General features: G+C 37.5%; 3 protein-coding genes across 3 annotated transcripts in view; 1 reads left to right on the top strand and 2 right to left on the bottom strand.

Moving 5' to 3' along the window:
* The window catches only part of LOC147869612 (glycine-rich domain-containing protein 2-like), a 59,744-nt gene that overhangs the window by 6,862 nt on the left and 35,223 nt on the right, over window positions 1-17,659 (bottom strand). The window lies entirely within an intron of this gene.
* LOC147869615 (pentatricopeptide repeat-containing protein At2g13600-like) lies at window positions 3,807-6,671 on the top strand. Its single transcript, XM_087331266.1, has one exon. It carries the CDS (start codon window positions 3,919-3,921, stop codon window positions 6,391-6,393), a length of 2,475 nt encoding a protein of 824 aa, XP_087187392.1. The 5' UTR covers window positions 3,807-3,918; the 3' UTR covers window positions 6,394-6,671.
* LOC147869614 (Exostosin family protein) lies at window positions 7,832-15,724 on the bottom strand. Its single transcript, XM_087331255.1, has 6 exons — window positions 15,432-15,724; window positions 13,131-13,427; window positions 12,224-12,510; window positions 11,639-11,871; window positions 8,436-8,593; window positions 7,832-8,175 (listed from the first exon to the last, which is right to left on the bottom strand). Exons 1-6 carry the CDS (start codon window positions 15,594-15,596, stop codon window positions 8,071-8,073), a joined length of 1,245 nt encoding a protein of 414 aa, XP_087187381.1. The 5' UTR covers window positions 15,597-15,724; the 3' UTR covers window positions 7,832-8,070.

The raw sequence follows: 17,659 nt of genomic DNA, 5'->3' as shown, positions 1-17,659 counted from the left end.
TTTCCAAAGATTGAATACAACAAACATATTTTGAGTGGCGAAGACATTTACCCTACTAAAGCGCGATGTATTGAAAACATTACATGTTGACATTCATGCATCTTGACAAAATCGGTCTAATTTCTTGTGCATTTTATGTGAACATGATGGAGTATATTGACTTGAGGTTCATAGGTTCGTTATAATAAATAAATAATAATAATACTTATAGTTCAAGGTCATGGATGGCCCCGAAAATACATCTGGATTTATGAATCACTCCTGAGAGGAGAAGACAATGTAGTGCACTGCCTTACAATATACTAATAGAATTATTGGTATTATTATACCTTAAAGATGGTGCACGATACGGATAAGGTTTTACAAATCACTTTTGATAACAAAAGCGCTAAAAACAAGACCGTTGCCTCGAGGCAATGCTAATAATGAAGCCACCCACCCAAGTATTTGTTTCTTCATTGACAAAAATTATGATATCATGGGAGCTTTTAAAGATATTTTCTCTTAAAAGCATTAAGAAAAAGTAACAATATGGACAAGTGAGAGAAATCAATCGAGGATGACCTTTCAAATTGAACACAAGTCCCTATAGCTTGCTTTTTGCTTGTCACACTAAGTAAGGCCAATAGGCAAATGGGCAATGGATAAGGTTAAGGATATAGATCTCTTCTTCTTTTTTCCAAAAAAAAACTCCTTCCATTAGTTATAAAATTTTACAAATGAGATGATTATGTACAAATCCCTGAAGGGACGCGATAGTTCCATCTTATGTGGCGGCCCCCTGACTCAAGAAAGGGAGAGGATGACCATTGTTGGATGAAGGCTATTCGTTGTCTTTCAACTCCCTCGGAGCCGCCCTTAAGGCCATCATATTGGCTCTTCAGAGTGGCTACAATTTCACTCCATATCTCTTGCAGTAATCTTGTTGGATGTGCGGTTTGGTTGGAGAAGACTCACCTACATCGTTGTTTCTATAGAATTCAAAGGGTTATTGGGCTGACCAATTCCAACACCTCTTGAGATTTGACATTAAGAGGAATGGAGTGGACATTGCTGCTGGAGGAGAAAATGACCTCTTGTGCTTTTATCACCAAAGTCATCCCCTCCTCCTGATGCTTGTATCTGCCAATTGTAGCCTGCCATGATAGCCAACATATATATTCCCCACTGGATTGAGCCTTGCACCTAGCATAATTGCAACAAGCGGCCAACCCCCCGCCATATTCGATGGGACGTTGGGCAGTCCCACAGAGCGTGTCGTATGGATTCTACTGCATGTGGGCACTCTGCACAATTAGGAGAGCTAAGGTTCCCATGTTGCCATGCTCCCACCGGTAGGGACTTATGTATTAATAGCCATTGAAACGTGGTAATACGCCTCGCGTGTTGTTGTTTCCAGATTTTCTGTCAAAACTTGGTGATTATTGTGGAAGGAACTTGAAATGTGTGTCAAACCTTCGTAGCAACTGGTTCTCGGGTGGCTTGAGCAGCTAGAATGTGGTGACCCAATCTAGTTGTGAATTGGAAGAAAGGGATGGGTTTGCTTCTTGCCCCGTGTAGGGATCACGCCATGTCCATTGCAAAGGGTCCCAAGTGACCTTACGTAGCCATGTGTTTTCATGAGTACATATATGCCAATTGGGTTGTACTTTGATCGGATCAGGATCTACAATCCATTTATGACTAGTATACGCGAGTACTCGAATTGCGTTATTCTGTGTTGGTGTCTCAGTGTCTTGCAATTCAGAGCCTTCGAGTCTGTCTGGTGGTCCCCTACCTCTTGGGATCAGAGATCCCTCCTCCTCGTGGCCTATCCATTTCTCCATTGTCGTCCTTTGAGTAGCAGATTCCCTAATCAGTAGAGCGTTAATGATTTCAGATATAGATCTCTTTCATTAACTCCAAATTCGCATTACAATGATTTAGATAATCTAAAGTAAGTAGCTATTTCCTTATCATTCTAGGGAACATTAGAGACCAAGGAAATGATTTTGATCCTTGGTTTCTAGAAGCAAACTTCAAAAATTTGTTAGTATTCATTATCTTAAACTAAAACTATGATGTATCTTTAAAATGAATTCACAACATATTTGACCTACTTGCGAAATACTTGAATACACAACCTTCAATACTAAATTGTGTTTTAAATTTTGTTAATATGATTGATAAAAGTTGAGGCTTATACTCACATACAAATTATTAAATACTTCTAGTTAGAAAGTGATATCTACTTATTGGGAGAATTTGAAGCTTGATTATAGGCCTAGTAATTCAACTTTAACCAAAGAATATATTACCAAACCAAAATGCTATAAGCATACTATAAGAACCAAAACATCAAAGTATCTTCATGTTATTCCATAGCTTCACCCCCTTGAAACATAAGAGTATCATCATGTTATTCAATAGCTTTACCCTTGAAACATAAAAGTATCTTCAGGTTATCCATAGCCTTAAAATTGTACAAGGTATTATGGAACCCATGATATTATAATTTTTGTCGTTGCTAATATGAACCAATCAGTCTTTGTGTTCCATTTTGCAACCTTCTTTATATTTGTTGTGGAGAAAGAGGGATAATATGGGGATCACATGGGTTGCATGGAACCATTTACCAACCCATAAGTGCTTTGGGGGAGATAAATATTGTACTTAATCTATTCATATGATGGTTCACATAGTCTCATTATTGCAAGATGTATGTTCATACTCACAAGTCACAACTACGAACATTGATTGTAAAATGTTTCATCGAGAAAGAGGGTGTAACACATGGGAGGAGAGGATTAAGACATCTTAGTGGTAATTACTTAATGGAAATATTCCACATAAAACTCTTTGTGTACTCAATAGTTTGTTGCCTCATGGTACAAAGTGTTTTTCTTTATTTTTATGTGCATTGTCGTCTAGTGGAGAGCATTGCAATAATTCATTGCAAAAGGAGTTACTTGTGTCTTCTAATTATATACGTTAGCATGGAAAGGAGATATTGTGGCCTAAGTTAAATCGTTTGTTTCGTTTAGGAGTCAAAGAGGTGGGTGATATAGTTGAGGCTCGATTTATGAGATTTTTGGTTTTGGTTGAAGCATGACGATTATTATGCATCCCACCCAATTACGACTTCATTTGATAGCAACTACAAAGTATAAATTTTTTATGCGGGGTCTCCCTTTACAAATCAATGTATAATGTTGATGGAGGTAGGGACATGCATGGGAGGAGCTAGTGATATGTTGGATTTAAAAATGTGACATACTCTACCTTGTACAAGTTAGTTAACAAAAAGTGGTTTGCACACACACACATAATGGTCTTTGTATCGATGATACCATTATAGAGACACAACCATATATGTATACATAAAAGGCTTTTCAGACGTGAACTTAGTGTCGACAACGAATGTCCACTTTTTCGCCTGTAAGTCGGAAGATGGAGAGTAGTTGTTTTCTCTCTCTAAAAAGATTTCAATATCAAAAAGTTATTTAGACTCTCAAAATTTTGTGCGGAGCACCTCAAGCTAGAAAGTATATGTCAAAAACAAACTCGTAAGATAGATACCGACTAGTTTCAAGTGCACACATACAACCCATCCCACACATGCTTGCGTAGTATCGTGAGCTTATATCGACTTGGGACACACTCTCAGGAGGTCCAATCACGAGCCAACAGACAAGACAAGATAGAATGGTGGGGGGAATTTGTGGCCACCACACCATGCCCATAGTGTGTGACTTTTGTCCATGGCTTCAGTTTTTTCAAATTACATACATACTAATAGTAAAAAGAGCAAGCAGACAGAGAAAGGCTTTGGTCTATGGCTTCAGTTTTTATCAAAATTACACACATACTATGCAGTAAAAGAGAATTAAGGATTTGAATTCTCTTGTCATGTGACCGACCAATGGATCCTTCATTCCCATGCAGAAGAAAGCTAGACATGGTTTCAAGGTTCTCCTTCTCCCTTCCCTTCCCTCCTTCTCTACTAAGCATTCGTGGAGAGCCTCGCTGCATTATAACCCTTACCCTGGCTCAAAGGATGAAGGAGATGTTGTTGAAAGCCCGATCTCCCTACACCAGGACAAGCGTGGATATCCCTTTTCTTCAGCCAGGAGGATTCTCGAAGGTCTTGATAGGTTGGACATTCCTGTGGATCCTTCCACTTATGAATCTCTCCTCCAGCTCTATTCGAATTCTCGGTCTCTCCAAGAAGGTAAGCTCGTCCATATCCACATCATTTCGCATGGAAATGGACTTGAAATGCATGAATCGTTGAGAAACCTTCTTCTAGAAATGTACTGCAAATGCGACGCTATGGAAGATTCTATTGCATTCTTTCATAGAATGCATACAAAGCCGCAAAACACTTCTTTGTGGAATGTTATGTTAAAAATGGTAATTGAACAAGGTGAAGAAAGATTGGCTATGGTGATCTTTGAGAAAATGTTGTTAGAAGGCGTTTTGCCAGATAAGGTTACTTATATAACCTTGGTTAGTGCTAGCATTGGCTTATCAGATGTGATATATGGTATCAGGATTCATGCTCGGCAAATGTGGCATGCGTTTGTAGTAGATGTTATTCTAGCCACGTCTCTAGTCAATATGTATGCCAAATATGGCCTGGTTGAGGATTCAAGACGCTTGTTTGATTATATGTCTAATAAGAATGTCATTACTTGGACAGCCTTGATTTCGGCATATTCTCACTATAGCGATAAGAGAAAGATGACGTTTCAACTTTTCTGTCAAATGCAAGAAGAAGGGCATTTGCCAAACCGGGTTACATACATTGCCATTGCCTCGATCCTCGTAGAGCTTCGAGAAGGAAAGCAGATGCATGCCATCATGTTGGCCAATGGATATGTTGGTGATGTGGTTGTGAGAACAGCCTACGCTGATATGTATGGTAAGTGTGGTAGCCTTAAGTTTGCTTTGGAAATGCTCCATGAATCATCAGAGTGGAATGTAATAGCTTGGAATGCAAGTATTACTGCATTTGTTCGATGTGATCGAAACAAAGAAGCTTTACATAACTACCACCAAATGCAGCAATATTGCATTTTACCAGACAAGGTTACATTTCTAACAACCATCGATGCATGCTCTAATGGTGTGGATTTGGTTCATGGAAAATATGTTCACTCTTGCATCGAAGCAAGTACATTTCATCATGATGTTACTCTTGCGAATGCCCTTATCAATATGTATGAGAAATGCAGTAAACTTCATGATGCCAGTGGTATATTTGATGGAATCCTTGAAAAAAATATTGTGACTTGGAACACCATGATCACAGCTTATGCAAAACGTGAACATGGCAAAGAAGCTCTTCAAGTCTTTGCTCAAATGAAGCAAGAAGGATTTGAAGTTGATAAGGTAACTTTATATGGCTATTTCGATGCTTGTGCTGCTGAAAATGCTTTGTCATTAGGTATCCAAATGCATGCTTGCATTTGCGTAACAGAAAGTGACACTATAAAATTGGATGAATTTTTAGGTAGTTCCCTCATTAGTATGTATGGAAAATGTGGTAACCTTGACTATGCCCAAAAGGTCTTTGACAAAATACCCCAATGTAATCTCATAACTTGGAATGCTCTTATTGCTTCATATGCAAATCTTGGCAGGAGGAAAAAGGCACTTATGCTTTTCGATCAAATGTTATGGGAAGGAATGACACCAACTGAACCTACCTTTGTTGGTATGCTTAATGCATTTGCTGAACCAGCATCTTTGGCTGATGGAGAACGTATACATTGCATCATATTAAGTTGTGGGTATGGTCTAGATGTGATTGTAGGGAATGCACTCATAAACATGTATGGCAAGTGTGGCAGTTTGAGCTTTGCTAGGAGTATATTTGATAAAATGTTAGACCGAGATGTGATTTCATGGACATCAATCATAGGAGTTTATGGTGAGCATGGCCAAGGAAAGAAATCTCTGTTACTCTTTGATGAGATGCGAAAACTTGTAGTACCTGACGAGGTTACTTTTCTCAATGTCTTAACAGCATGTAATCGCAGTGGATTGGCTGATGATGGGAAACATTGGTTTGAGGTCATGAGTAAGAACTATGGGATTGTACCAAATCCTGACCATTATAGTTGCATGATTGATTTGTTGGGGAAGTCAGGATGTATTGAAGAAGCCCAGAGTTTGATGATGAAAATGCCGTTTCCACCAACCTATAATGCATGGATGGCTTTTCTTGGTGCTTGTAGATGCAAAATTGATGTAGAACGAGCTGAGATTGCTGCTTGTCATCTCTTTGAGTCATATCCACAAAACCATCAACCTTATGTATTGTTAACAAACTTGTACACTGCAGCTGGCATGGTAGAGGATGCCTCGTGTTTGTTAAGCATGATGCAAAGTAAATTCGCAAAAACATAAAAAAGGGAATTGTTCATAAAACTATGTTTCCTATCATGTCTTGACCATGGCTTGTGGTGATTAAATTACTAACTACTACTACTTGGCCATCGAAAATGTAAAATCAATTAATGGGAGAACAAGTACTCCTTGCTTCAGGATTAATGTCTGGAAAAAATATGTTCTCATTCACAAAATTCAGGTTGAATTTTCTAACTTACCAACTACAAATATACTTTCTGTATATTTGTAAAGTGAACAAAATATGCTAATCCTATTATTTCATGGAGAAAAGAAACTTGAACCATTAATAAATATAATTTGGTATTTCCTATCGTTTCATGGGCAAAAAAGTAACTTCTGTCATTAGTAAATCAAACACAGGGTAGAAAACCTTATTTGCATTTACTTACAAGAGATGTGCAAATGTATGATAATGGAACATTTCATGCTGGTTCACATGAGAGATAAGATTTCATATTACTTGTCATTGTATCATGTTACTTGTTAGAACAACATAGATTATGTGATTCCACATTATGACTGAATAACATATGTTGGCTTATTAGGTGATTAAATGTACAGAAGCGAGTCAGTTAACATACACATCAGGAGAACTGAGATTGTACATATTCTTACTATGATAAGATGCTTTATTAAAAAGAAACTGAAATATTTTACCATTTGAAAACTAAGAGGAGTGTATGCAAATGAAAGTTAAAGGCATCTCCGTCTGGCCAGTGCAGAAGATATGATTTTAATATTAAAACACAAACAACAACCCAATCTCCCACCATAGCAAAATTCAAAGGGAATCCCTAATGGAAGGTGGTTTATCTAATGGGAGGAGAATGGAAACGGAAAACAAAGCTTATCATTAAGTTATGATTAACATGTCAGCAGGATGTGATGTCCATGAACCAAGCGTAGTCATTTTCATTTTGGTGGTATTTTATTTATTCACAGTGGTGCTATGGAGGATATTTTGGTATTACATTTTATTACATCATATTACAATTGAAATGTCAGTGGCATGTGATGGCTATGAACCAAGGGAAGTCCTTATTTTAACTTTGATGATATCTATGCAATGATCAAGATCTTCAAAAAGTGGCTGTCACATGACAGTAAATAAAATTGTGATGAGAGCTTGTTTTGTGGTTGACAAGAAAAAAGCAAACTGGATGCTCATTGCTTATCCAAGCTTGAATCTAAACAAGGAAACTGCTCATTTCATCAAAAACAAAATATATGTTAACATTATGTTAAAAGGAACTATCAAGCTCCCATTGGATCATCATCAGTTACAGATCACCTTTACACTTACCATGATACAGCTTCGCTAAAGATTTAGTTTAGTGCCTTCATTCTCTTATTCTGTGTGTAAAATTCCTCACAAGTCACAACAATTTTTAGTGTTCTCGATATGTATGAGCTGGACAAGTAGACTTCGTCAATATTGGATAAAATGAATTAATCTTTAGCTTGAAGTGAACAATTATATAAGTGGAGGCAACAATCGCGCTAGTTTCCTGTGAGTAATTGAAGTTTATTATTAAAACATACATATGTGGACTCAAACTTCGCATGACGACACAACCACTCTCAAATATTGTGCACTGGTCTGGGTTTAAAGATGACCTCAATCTCCAAGCATAGATCCTTGAAAATGGACAAAAAAAATAGAAGCTCTCTTTTTCAGCTATATTTTACAACATGGTGTCGATGCCAAAGCTCGTACATTACCATGTGGAAGGCATCATACTTTACTGGTGGTGAGTGCCACTCAAAATGCTTTTGCACCTGATATCATGCAAAATCGGTACCTTAGTTCTTTTCAATGAACTTTAATTGTTCATACAAACCAATAACAGGCAAGGGAGATGGCTTTGTCCACTGCCATGCACTATCAAATTAATGAAATGACTTATCGCTACTTTATTTCTCCTTTCTTGAAATAATCAAATAACTAATCAGATACCTTATTTCTCCAATTCTGATGCAATTTTCTTGAAATATTGAAGACACTAATATATTCAAATATGCGAGTTGACAACACTTACTCGACGAAGAGAATGATGCAAGGCTGCATATTGCTCATCCGAGACTGACTGCAGAACAGCCTTCAAGTTAGTAACATCTTGCTCTTTGAGAATTATTGAAAATCTACGCCAGTTCAAGATATCATTGAAAGGCAAATCGTAATAGTCTGAGAGAATCACTGCAACACAAAAATACATAAATGTTGTCAGATTACCTCGCACATTAACAAAAATTATCTTATTTATTAGGTTTCTCTGTTGTGCCAACAAAGAAATATTCATGAATATACTAATACACATCTAAACACATTATATTTGAGAGCTTCACATTAGTTCCGATTTAAAACTTGAAAACAAGATTGGAAGATATAAAAGTTCCAAAAAAAACCAAATATCTAATAGCATATCATATATATGCTAGATGTTATATGCATCATCTTCATAATCTCAATCCATGTTTATATTAGGAAGATGAAGAAGATTCCGATGTCCATGTACATGTCTGGGGGCTGTAGTTGTAAATTCCCAAATATCATATATTGACTCGGATTACTTGGAATGCCAAGGAAAACAACTACACAAGCAGTAAAGGAAACAAGGAAAATGTAGATTAGACTGATCATGCACAATGGAAATAATTGTGGGACACACAATAGAGGAACAACTTGCTTCTTTCTTGGAACCAATGGAAAGATCAGCTCGATTGAGGACTAGCTTTCTACCTGACATAGTGCAAGTGTTTATTTGATCACACAGAAACAAAGGGTACTTGGCCTTCAGAATCTACATTAAGCTATAAAACTCCTTAATTTCTCATAAACTCAACTTATCTGCATGCTTTCAATCATTCCGCTCTGAACCCAGATTCCTTAGTTGGATTTTTCCTAAAAACTGTTCTCACCATCCATGATCAACTTTTGAAGTTGTTGGGTGTAAAGGCCCTTTGTACACTTCAGGGTATTATTCATTTGTAAATGAGAATGCACCCTAAAATATATTCTTTGTGCACCAACACATTGCATCTTGGTACACCTAAAACGAGTAGCCGGTTGTGAAATCAAACAGTTTGATAGTTCAGGTTTTTTTTGGGTATTCTTTTCTTAAAAGACTGTAAAGATGGTTTGCAAGTAAACAAGCCTGAATAGATAGATATCTGATGAGGATTGGGTTAGGGTGAACAAGAAAGTTTTGGCCTTCATCAAAATGGGTGTCAATGATTATATCTTGACAAATATCAATTGCTTGGATACAGGCTAAGCTATATTGGGAGAAGTTGAAGACATTAAATGATATCACCACACCTTTCAATCAGGTGCATTTGATGCAGAATTTGGTGAATATGCAACTGGATGCGTCCAAGACAGCCTCTGAGCACTTGAATATTTATAGGTATTCTGAATCCGTTGCTGAAGGATGCAAACTTTGATTTTGAGGACAAGCTGAGTGTTATTTTCTTAATCATGACACTGCCAAATTGGAAACATATATTGGGAGAAGTTGAAGACAATAAATGATATCACCACACCTTTCAATCAGGTGCATTTGATGCAGAATTTGGTGAATATGCAACTGGATGCGTCCAAGACAGCCTCTGAGCACTTGAATATTTATAGGTATTCTGAATCCGTTGCTGAAGGATGCAAACTTTGATTTTGAGGACAAGCTGAGTGTTATTTTCTTAATCATGACACTGCCAAATTGGAAACATGTGGTTTCTCTGAGCAATAATCCTAGTCTTATGTTATTGATGCATTATCATCAAGTGATGATTCAAGTGCTTCAATTCATGTCACTCCATGCTCAGAGATTTTTGCCACATTTGATGCAAGCAATTATGGCAAGGTTTACCTGGGCAATAATAATGTTTGCAATGATTGGCACCATAGATTTGTTTTGGATGATAGACAGTAGTATGTACTCAAAGACGTCAGATATAAACTTAGTATCAAGAAAAATTAGCTAATAATATGAGTGATGGTTTTGCGTGGTTGCACCACACTCTTTGGTGGAGGATTCTGGAACCTTAAGGGTCTATGCTTGCTATCAAGGGCACACTATTATTTGCTTGCAAAGTCTTACGTAGAAAAATCTTGCTATTACTGAGATTAGATCTCATGTAGAGCTTTGGCATATGAGGTTGGGCTATATGAGCCAAAAATGGACTTAAAGTCCTATTTTCTTTGAAAAGGGTAAGGGCTCAAACCTTGACTTTTGTATGATTGTCAATTTGGTAAACATGTGAGAAGTTCTTATTATTTTGGGTCTCTCACAAGCCTCTTGTCTTGGATTTGGTGCATTCAAATGTGTATAGAAGTCTGTAAAATCTATGGGAGGTCCTGCATATTTTATTCAATGATTAATGAACGTTCCAAAAACATTTGGGTGTATTTGTCGAAAAAGAAAAATGATCCAGTTGCTCCATTTAAGTTTTTTATGCATTTGCAAAATATCAGAGAACAGAAAATGGTGGTGAATTTCACACTGCAGAGTTTAAGTTCTTTTCGGATTTGCCTGGTCTCAAAAGAGAACTTACAATTTTATGCAGCTCTTCTTCAGTGTGGTGGGAAAGATGTAACAGGACCTTGTGTTTGAGTGTGTGGTGCATGTTGTCCACTGCTAATATCCCTCATTGATATTGGGGAGAAGTGTCTGTATGACTTAGGCATGAGAAAAGAAATAACCTTTATTCCAAGTCCACCAAGAGCGCCTTTACGGGCTATTGTGATGACAGTGACATAGCCTACAAGATATGGTTACCCATTAAGTTTGAGAATCTGCCTCATAATGCTTTATGGAAGGCTGAAATTGTGATCAGCTGGTAATATTTAAGCCAGAAGCTGGACAGGTAAGAAGTGTTATTAAGGGTGATGGACAACATGATGCAGGTGCTGGTCTTGGAAAACACGACAAAGATGCTGAACAGCATGGACAATATGCTAAACATTGTTTGCAGAAGCCAGAAAATGCTGAAATTTATATGCTTCCTGAAATAGAACCAATGCCAGAGAAATTGGGTCATCAGGTATGCAGTCTATTTATTTTAGAAGGTATCCGTTCTTCTACAGACATGATATGTAAGCTATTGTGCCTTTAACCAAAGGAACAAAAGCTCTTCCAAATAAGTGGGTGTATAAAGTAATATTCTGTTGATGGGAATCTACACGCAAGGAAATGCTAGTTACACAAAAGAAAAGAGACAGAAAGGGAGTGTGAAAGAATATTACCAGGAACACATGCATAATGGATCGAGTCTGCAATACGAGCACTGTTGACCTGTGAACCTCCAGGGCATATACAAAATTTGCTTCTATAGAACTGCTTTTGATACACAAGTTCCCCAGTGGCCCTGCTAATTCGATTGTTGCTGATAGAAAGCACTGTATCATTCTCCCACATCCTTGCAAGTATAACTCTGATCTTGGAATTCCGATGACCAGCCCAGAATCCTAAAATTGTCCTGTTCATGATAAAAAGTCAGGGAATTTTATGGTCTTACTAAACATAAATGGGGAGGTGGTTATTTATGGGTTATGAAACTCAAAAGGTGTATAAATTTGGTCTAATCTTTCATATTTTCACAATATCTTATTTTGTCAAGTACTACGTGCAATTGCACATTTTGGAGAATCTATCAAAAGACTCGATCATTAAAATAACCAAATTTTGGCAAAATGATCAAAATTGAGCCATTTGGCAATAAATCACCCATTTTTATATCCTAGGACTCCTATCCTTCAGAATGTCGTCATCACAAATGATGACATGCAAAAAACTTAACTTGCCTAAAATAAATAGAAGAATACAACTACCTGTTTTTTATGTCATCTCCTCCTTGTGGCAGAGCAAATGGTTGTAAGATCTGTGGCAATGCTACATCCTTGTGAGGAATGAAACCCACATTATAACTAGGTGAGCAGACAACCCTAATTGAGTTCTTAACAAGATGTGTGACATTCTCTGTTGCTCGCACCCCAACATCATGACATGTTACAAAAAAATGATCTGCTCCTAGGGTTCTGTTCCAGTATGGATACTTCTCCATCAGTGTGTTTACATAATCCCGGACTATGAGTGCCATTTTCTCATAACTGGTTCCCTGGAGTTCAAAAAAACTGCATTATCCATAGCTGTTAGGATTGAATGCAAATTTATCATTTAAAATATGAGCCATTCTGCTTAACCTTAGAGATTCGCTCTCTGCCCATGAATATAAAGAACTAATTGCATCCCATGCTACACAAAGGAATATCTAGACCATTGGGATTTAGGGATGTGCACGACAGTGGCTTTAACTTGCCACCACTACTAGAATGGAGGGAAATATGTAATATGCACATGAGGATAGCCCAACCCTTGTATATACATAAACCTTGTATCTTTTGGACAAGCCATACTTATCCATATTGCTCATGGATAAAACCATGCACATGCAAATGGACCTATCTCTGGCTGTGTTGATTAATTAAACCTGAAAGGAACTCAAGGATAACATAGGGGTGCACTGCAGATTTTTTTTGCATAATAATGTTACAACTTAAATCCATAATATGTTGGTTAGCCATTTTGACATTATATTACACATTATACGTGCTTTGTCACAGCTTATTTGGAATTTCCCTACAATGGAGTATCATAAAATACACAAATTACTGCCTTGCATATTAAAGGGATTTCTTCTATTTTAGATTTTTACACAGTAATATAAGGAAAACAAACCTTGCCTCTCATTTTATGACAGGATATTGGAATGAAAAACATGTGGGCTTCCTCTGGATCATAAGTACGAAACTGACTTTCCCTTATGTTTTGAAAGAAATAACCTTCACTAGCATACTTTCCAGTCAATTTACGAGGTGTCTGATAGAAAGTATTTGGATCTCCATCTGGATATATAAACACTTTGAACTTCTCTTCCATTTCTTTATAGTTGAGCTTAAACACCTCTGGTGAGTTAAAGTCAGACATTGCAAATTGCTGATTCTCCTTATTATTTAAGCTCCCTGAAAGAGTGTCCTGCAAAATAGAAACAAAAGACAACCTTAAACGGAGACTCTTCCAAATGCTCTCTTTCTATCTCTCACCTTACAAGAGATCTTTCGAAGCTCAACATGATGAGCAAAAGAATAAAATATTAGGAGAATAATAGATTAAGGGTGCTTAACCACACCAACCACCCTCAAGCATCGAATATACCAACAGGACATGAGACAAACATAAAATACTATCGGTGTCCCATAACACTGAATAGTTTACTTCATGGTATACCGTGGTGGTTGAATAACTGACCCAACAACGAGAGCCTTAGCCACACCAATAGTCTCAGCAGCATCTCAAGATGTCGTAATGAAGGGGATAGCTAGTCCCCTTGATATATCCCAACAACTAAGGTTCCCAGATCACCACATGTTCCCACGCATCATAGGTTCTTCTTGGTTTGTCTCAATTCCTAAGATAATTGGTTTCCCAACTATCCTACCCATACCCCATTAAAATGAGCTATAAAAATTGGTTCATAAGGTTATGCCTATAACACTCTACCATCCCCCCCTTCCAATGTGACTCATAGGTTATGTTGGCCCCACATGGACTTGTTATCGAACACATGAAACCTCCATTGGAGTCATGTGTCATTTTGCCTTTTTGAAGTCCTGAACACATCAATTTCCATCTCCATATTCCATGTCTTCTCATATTGGAAATGATAATTTTAAGTTTTCCTTTATTTTCAAATAAACAAGCATGTTCTCACACACATTTATGCAGACAACATTGTACTTCAGACATGTTATCAACTATGACTGCAAACGCTTCTAGATATGATCATTCTTTTTTTGAGAATAGTGGCCTAGCAATCAACGTGGCTAAGATCAAGTTAATGGTGAGAAGCAATGTCTAATCTGAAAGTCAATAGCCTGTAGAGTACCATGAAGAGGAGACAATTGAAGTGGTTCATAGTTTCAAATATCTCAGTGTTGCCATACCTAGTCAGCACACTTGGAATACATGGTGAATGGAAACCACACAGATCCATACTATGAATTTGAGAGCATGTGACACTTGAGCACAACCCAAAGATGGGAGATTACAACAATGTCATTCGTATGCATGCATCACACAAACACTGCTTCATGAAATAGGTATGGGAAGAAGCAAGCTCATGGAATGAAATAGTGAAAGTATAAAAGAGATTTCACTGCCTTCATTTAGGGGGGTTAAGAGCACAACCCCCGTACATCTAGAAACGGTAAGCAAGTCAATCAAGTGGTGTGACCTTCAAAGGGTTTTTCCAAGAAAATATTGAAAGTAAGGATGACAGCACAAGATTGTATCCTCAACGCAGAATGTGAGACCATGTTTTACTCTACAACACTGGAAGAGGTCCATATGAAATTGAGATCAGCCAGTCATAGATCTAAATTTAAGTGCTATTCGAGCTGCATTTATACTCGATATTAAGAGAATTTTTTGGGAGGCTGGCCAAGGCCTAACCAAAAAATATGTCCACACATGCTGAAGCACGCAAGACATGCCATCACACAGATGTGCAACACTCGTGCACATTGAAGATAGAAACTGGGGGTGTCTGAATATCAAGCATTAAAAAGAGAAGATGTGAGCTATTTTGCATCAATGTAACGGAGAAACCAAAGAACATGTCATTTTGGACTGCCACAAATATGAGGATACCATGCATGATTTCCAAGAATTCCTAGAAGGTTAAACTAGCTTCCACAAACTCCTAACGAGGATGGAATTGAATGCACTGGGAATGCTATTTACTCGTCTAGTCGATCACAAAACCAAACTCATGGAAGATCCAAACTGTGAGATTAGAAAACAAGATTAAGTTTTCATGTCAAGTTTCTAAAAGTCAAGATATAAACACCACCAAACATGTTATTACTTCTTGACGCAGTATCAAAGGTGAGAAATTTCTACCCTCGCTCTCATCTAACACATCAACGGTGAAGAAAACTTGCTGAATGTGTGTACGTGTAAAGCGCGAGAGATACATACCTGAATCGGGAAAGCGGATGAAGAAGATGATGATGATAACAAGAAAGACGAAGACGCTGGGGTTCGAAGGTCGGGGAAACGGAAGCAGAGGAGAAGCAGGAGGAATGTGAGCATGAGCGTTATGATTGTCCATCGGTGCTGTGGAGGGAAAGATCTCATCGCCATCACAATCTCATCTGAGAACTCTCTCTCACTCTCTCTGCGTGTCCGTCTGTCAGTGTCGGAAAAACGTTTTTGCTCTCACTGAAGAAGCAAACACCGTCATTTCTCCTTCTCTTTCTTCGTCTTTGATCTTTTCTCTGTTTCTATTTTTACCTTTACCTTAAGACTGACTCTCTGTGTGTGCAACAAAGAGAGGAAGAGAGCTCCGATGGATGTAGCTCAGATGGAGACTAGGAGGTCATGGGTTCAACCCCTACATTCCACAGTGGCATCTAGTAGATTTGAGAGAGATACATATATGGAGTAATAGAGAGGTGAGAAATTGGGTTTGGGGACAAGCAGTGTAACAACATACTAGGGTAAGCTAATTAAAAAAGAAGAAGAGAGAGCGTGTGTTTGTGTGTGATAGAAGAAATTTAATTACCAAGTATTATCTATTATCCATGTACTCAGATCTCTCTTTTGCATAATCAAACCATTTCATCCAATATATATGTATATCTATCTATGCACAAACACACACACATGCATACATACATACATTGTAAAAGCTCCCATGCATGTTTTGGGATCCAACTTATGACAACAAATTATCGTCGTCCTCTTTGCCATGTATAATACTGACAACATTGCGCAACCTTCTTGGGATGCCAAGCTATAACCCTAGTGTTATTCCAATGGATGAACTATGGCTGGTCCTTCATTCTTCACTTGTGTTGTTTGAGTTTGTAGGTCGTGTCACGGGTCATGCAAGGCAACATTGTTTTTAGTACGTTATTTGGCTTGTATGAGTTGTGTGCAATAGACATCCATATTGCAAGGTCATGGTGTGAGGTTCATGAAGTTTTGCACAATATGAGATGAAGAAATAATCATCGCCTCAACTTGTAGACGACAATAGATACTTGTATACTCATCTTCTCCTTCTATCTACTATCTCAAAATTTAAATTAGCCCTATTTACCCATATATTTGGGTGAGCCCATGATTGGTAACATGTTCCTTTCTAGATTAGTGAATGATATGTTTCATCCTCTACTAGATGTTCCTATATAATTCCATCCTACATATTGCTTCTGAAACAAGAAGCATTGCTTAATGCATGTAGTTTGCCTTCTAATTACTAACAATAAAATGGATGTAGAAGGACATTTAATGGAATATTATCAAATTGAACCAAAGTGTATACTTTGTTATCCAGCTTCTTTGTTTTGAACAAGTCATGAATTGTTGCTTAATTGCACAACGTCCTAAAGTATAGTATCGCATATGTATATATATGTAACTCCATGCGAAGTGCTCAAAGTTTTGATCAGTTGGCAAGTGAACAAAAGGACCATTATTCTTGAATACTTAAGTAAATTTTGATTTCCATATAAATAAGTCAAAAACAAAATAAGACATCCCAAAGCAAATCTAATCTATGAAAACGATGGTGAAGTCGATTGCTCCGTGACTTTTGCCGGGAAACTTTTGTTTCTACTTCTTACGGACAAGCATACCGAAGGAGAGAATGTGTGAACATAATAATACTTAACAAAGCCGCGAATGAGATAGTACTACATATCGTAATTACAATTCGGAGAGGGGGTGGAGGAATCAAAACTCTACACATTGGTAACACAACGGATAGGAGCAATGGGATAATATATATAATGTAGACAATCATGGTTGAAGCACAGTGATTCGATTAGCAATTGATGAGATAGGGGCGGGGGGGAGTGTAGGTAGGGGAGGTAATTAATTAATTAATTAGGCTGTGATTAGGAGGGAGGGTTAAAAATAGGCGCTTGATTGCTGACGGACGGACGACATGGAGGGAGGTAAACAAAGATAAGGTTTTCTGAGAACACACGGTGGTGGGTAAAAGTGACACAATATGTATGTATGTACATACATACTACCTACAGACCTATATATAGCTATATATATATATACATATATATAGCCTTAAATGAAAGGAATGGGAGGGGGTCTATCCAAGAGAACTAATATCTTAACTAAAATCAATAAATTTCAAACTACAAAAAAAACAAATACAAATTAATATGTATAGTTTTTAGGGA

The sequence above is a fragment of the Azolla caroliniana genome, unplaced genomic scaffold (assembly GCF_043228905.1).
Source record: "Azolla caroliniana isolate FFs.n. ecotype wild unplaced genomic scaffold, voAzoCaro1.0.p SCAF_1, whole genome shotgun sequence".
Classification (NCBI taxonomy): Eukaryota; Viridiplantae; Streptophyta; class Polypodiopsida; order Salviniales; family Salviniaceae; genus Azolla; species Azolla caroliniana.
Note: the sequence above shows the minus strand (reverse complement) of the source record. Positions and strands in the feature narration are given on the sequence as shown.

Coding starts and splice junctions, on each gene's coding strand:
- LOC147869615 (XM_087331266.1), top strand. CDS start 3,919: ATGCAGAAGAAAGCTAGACATGGTTTCAAGGTTCTCCTTCTCCCTTCC.
- LOC147869614 (XM_087331255.1), bottom strand. CDS start 15,596: ATGGCGATGAGATCTTTCCCTCCACAGCACCGATGGACAATCATAACG. Junction 13,428..15,431: donor CATCCGCTTTCCCGATTCAG/GTATGTATCTCT, acceptor TCTATTTTGCAG/GACACTCTTTCAGGGAGCTT. Junction 12,511..13,130: donor GTCATAAAATGAGAGGCAAG/GTTTGTTTTCCT, acceptor TTTGAACTCCAG/GGAACCAGTTATGAGAAAAT.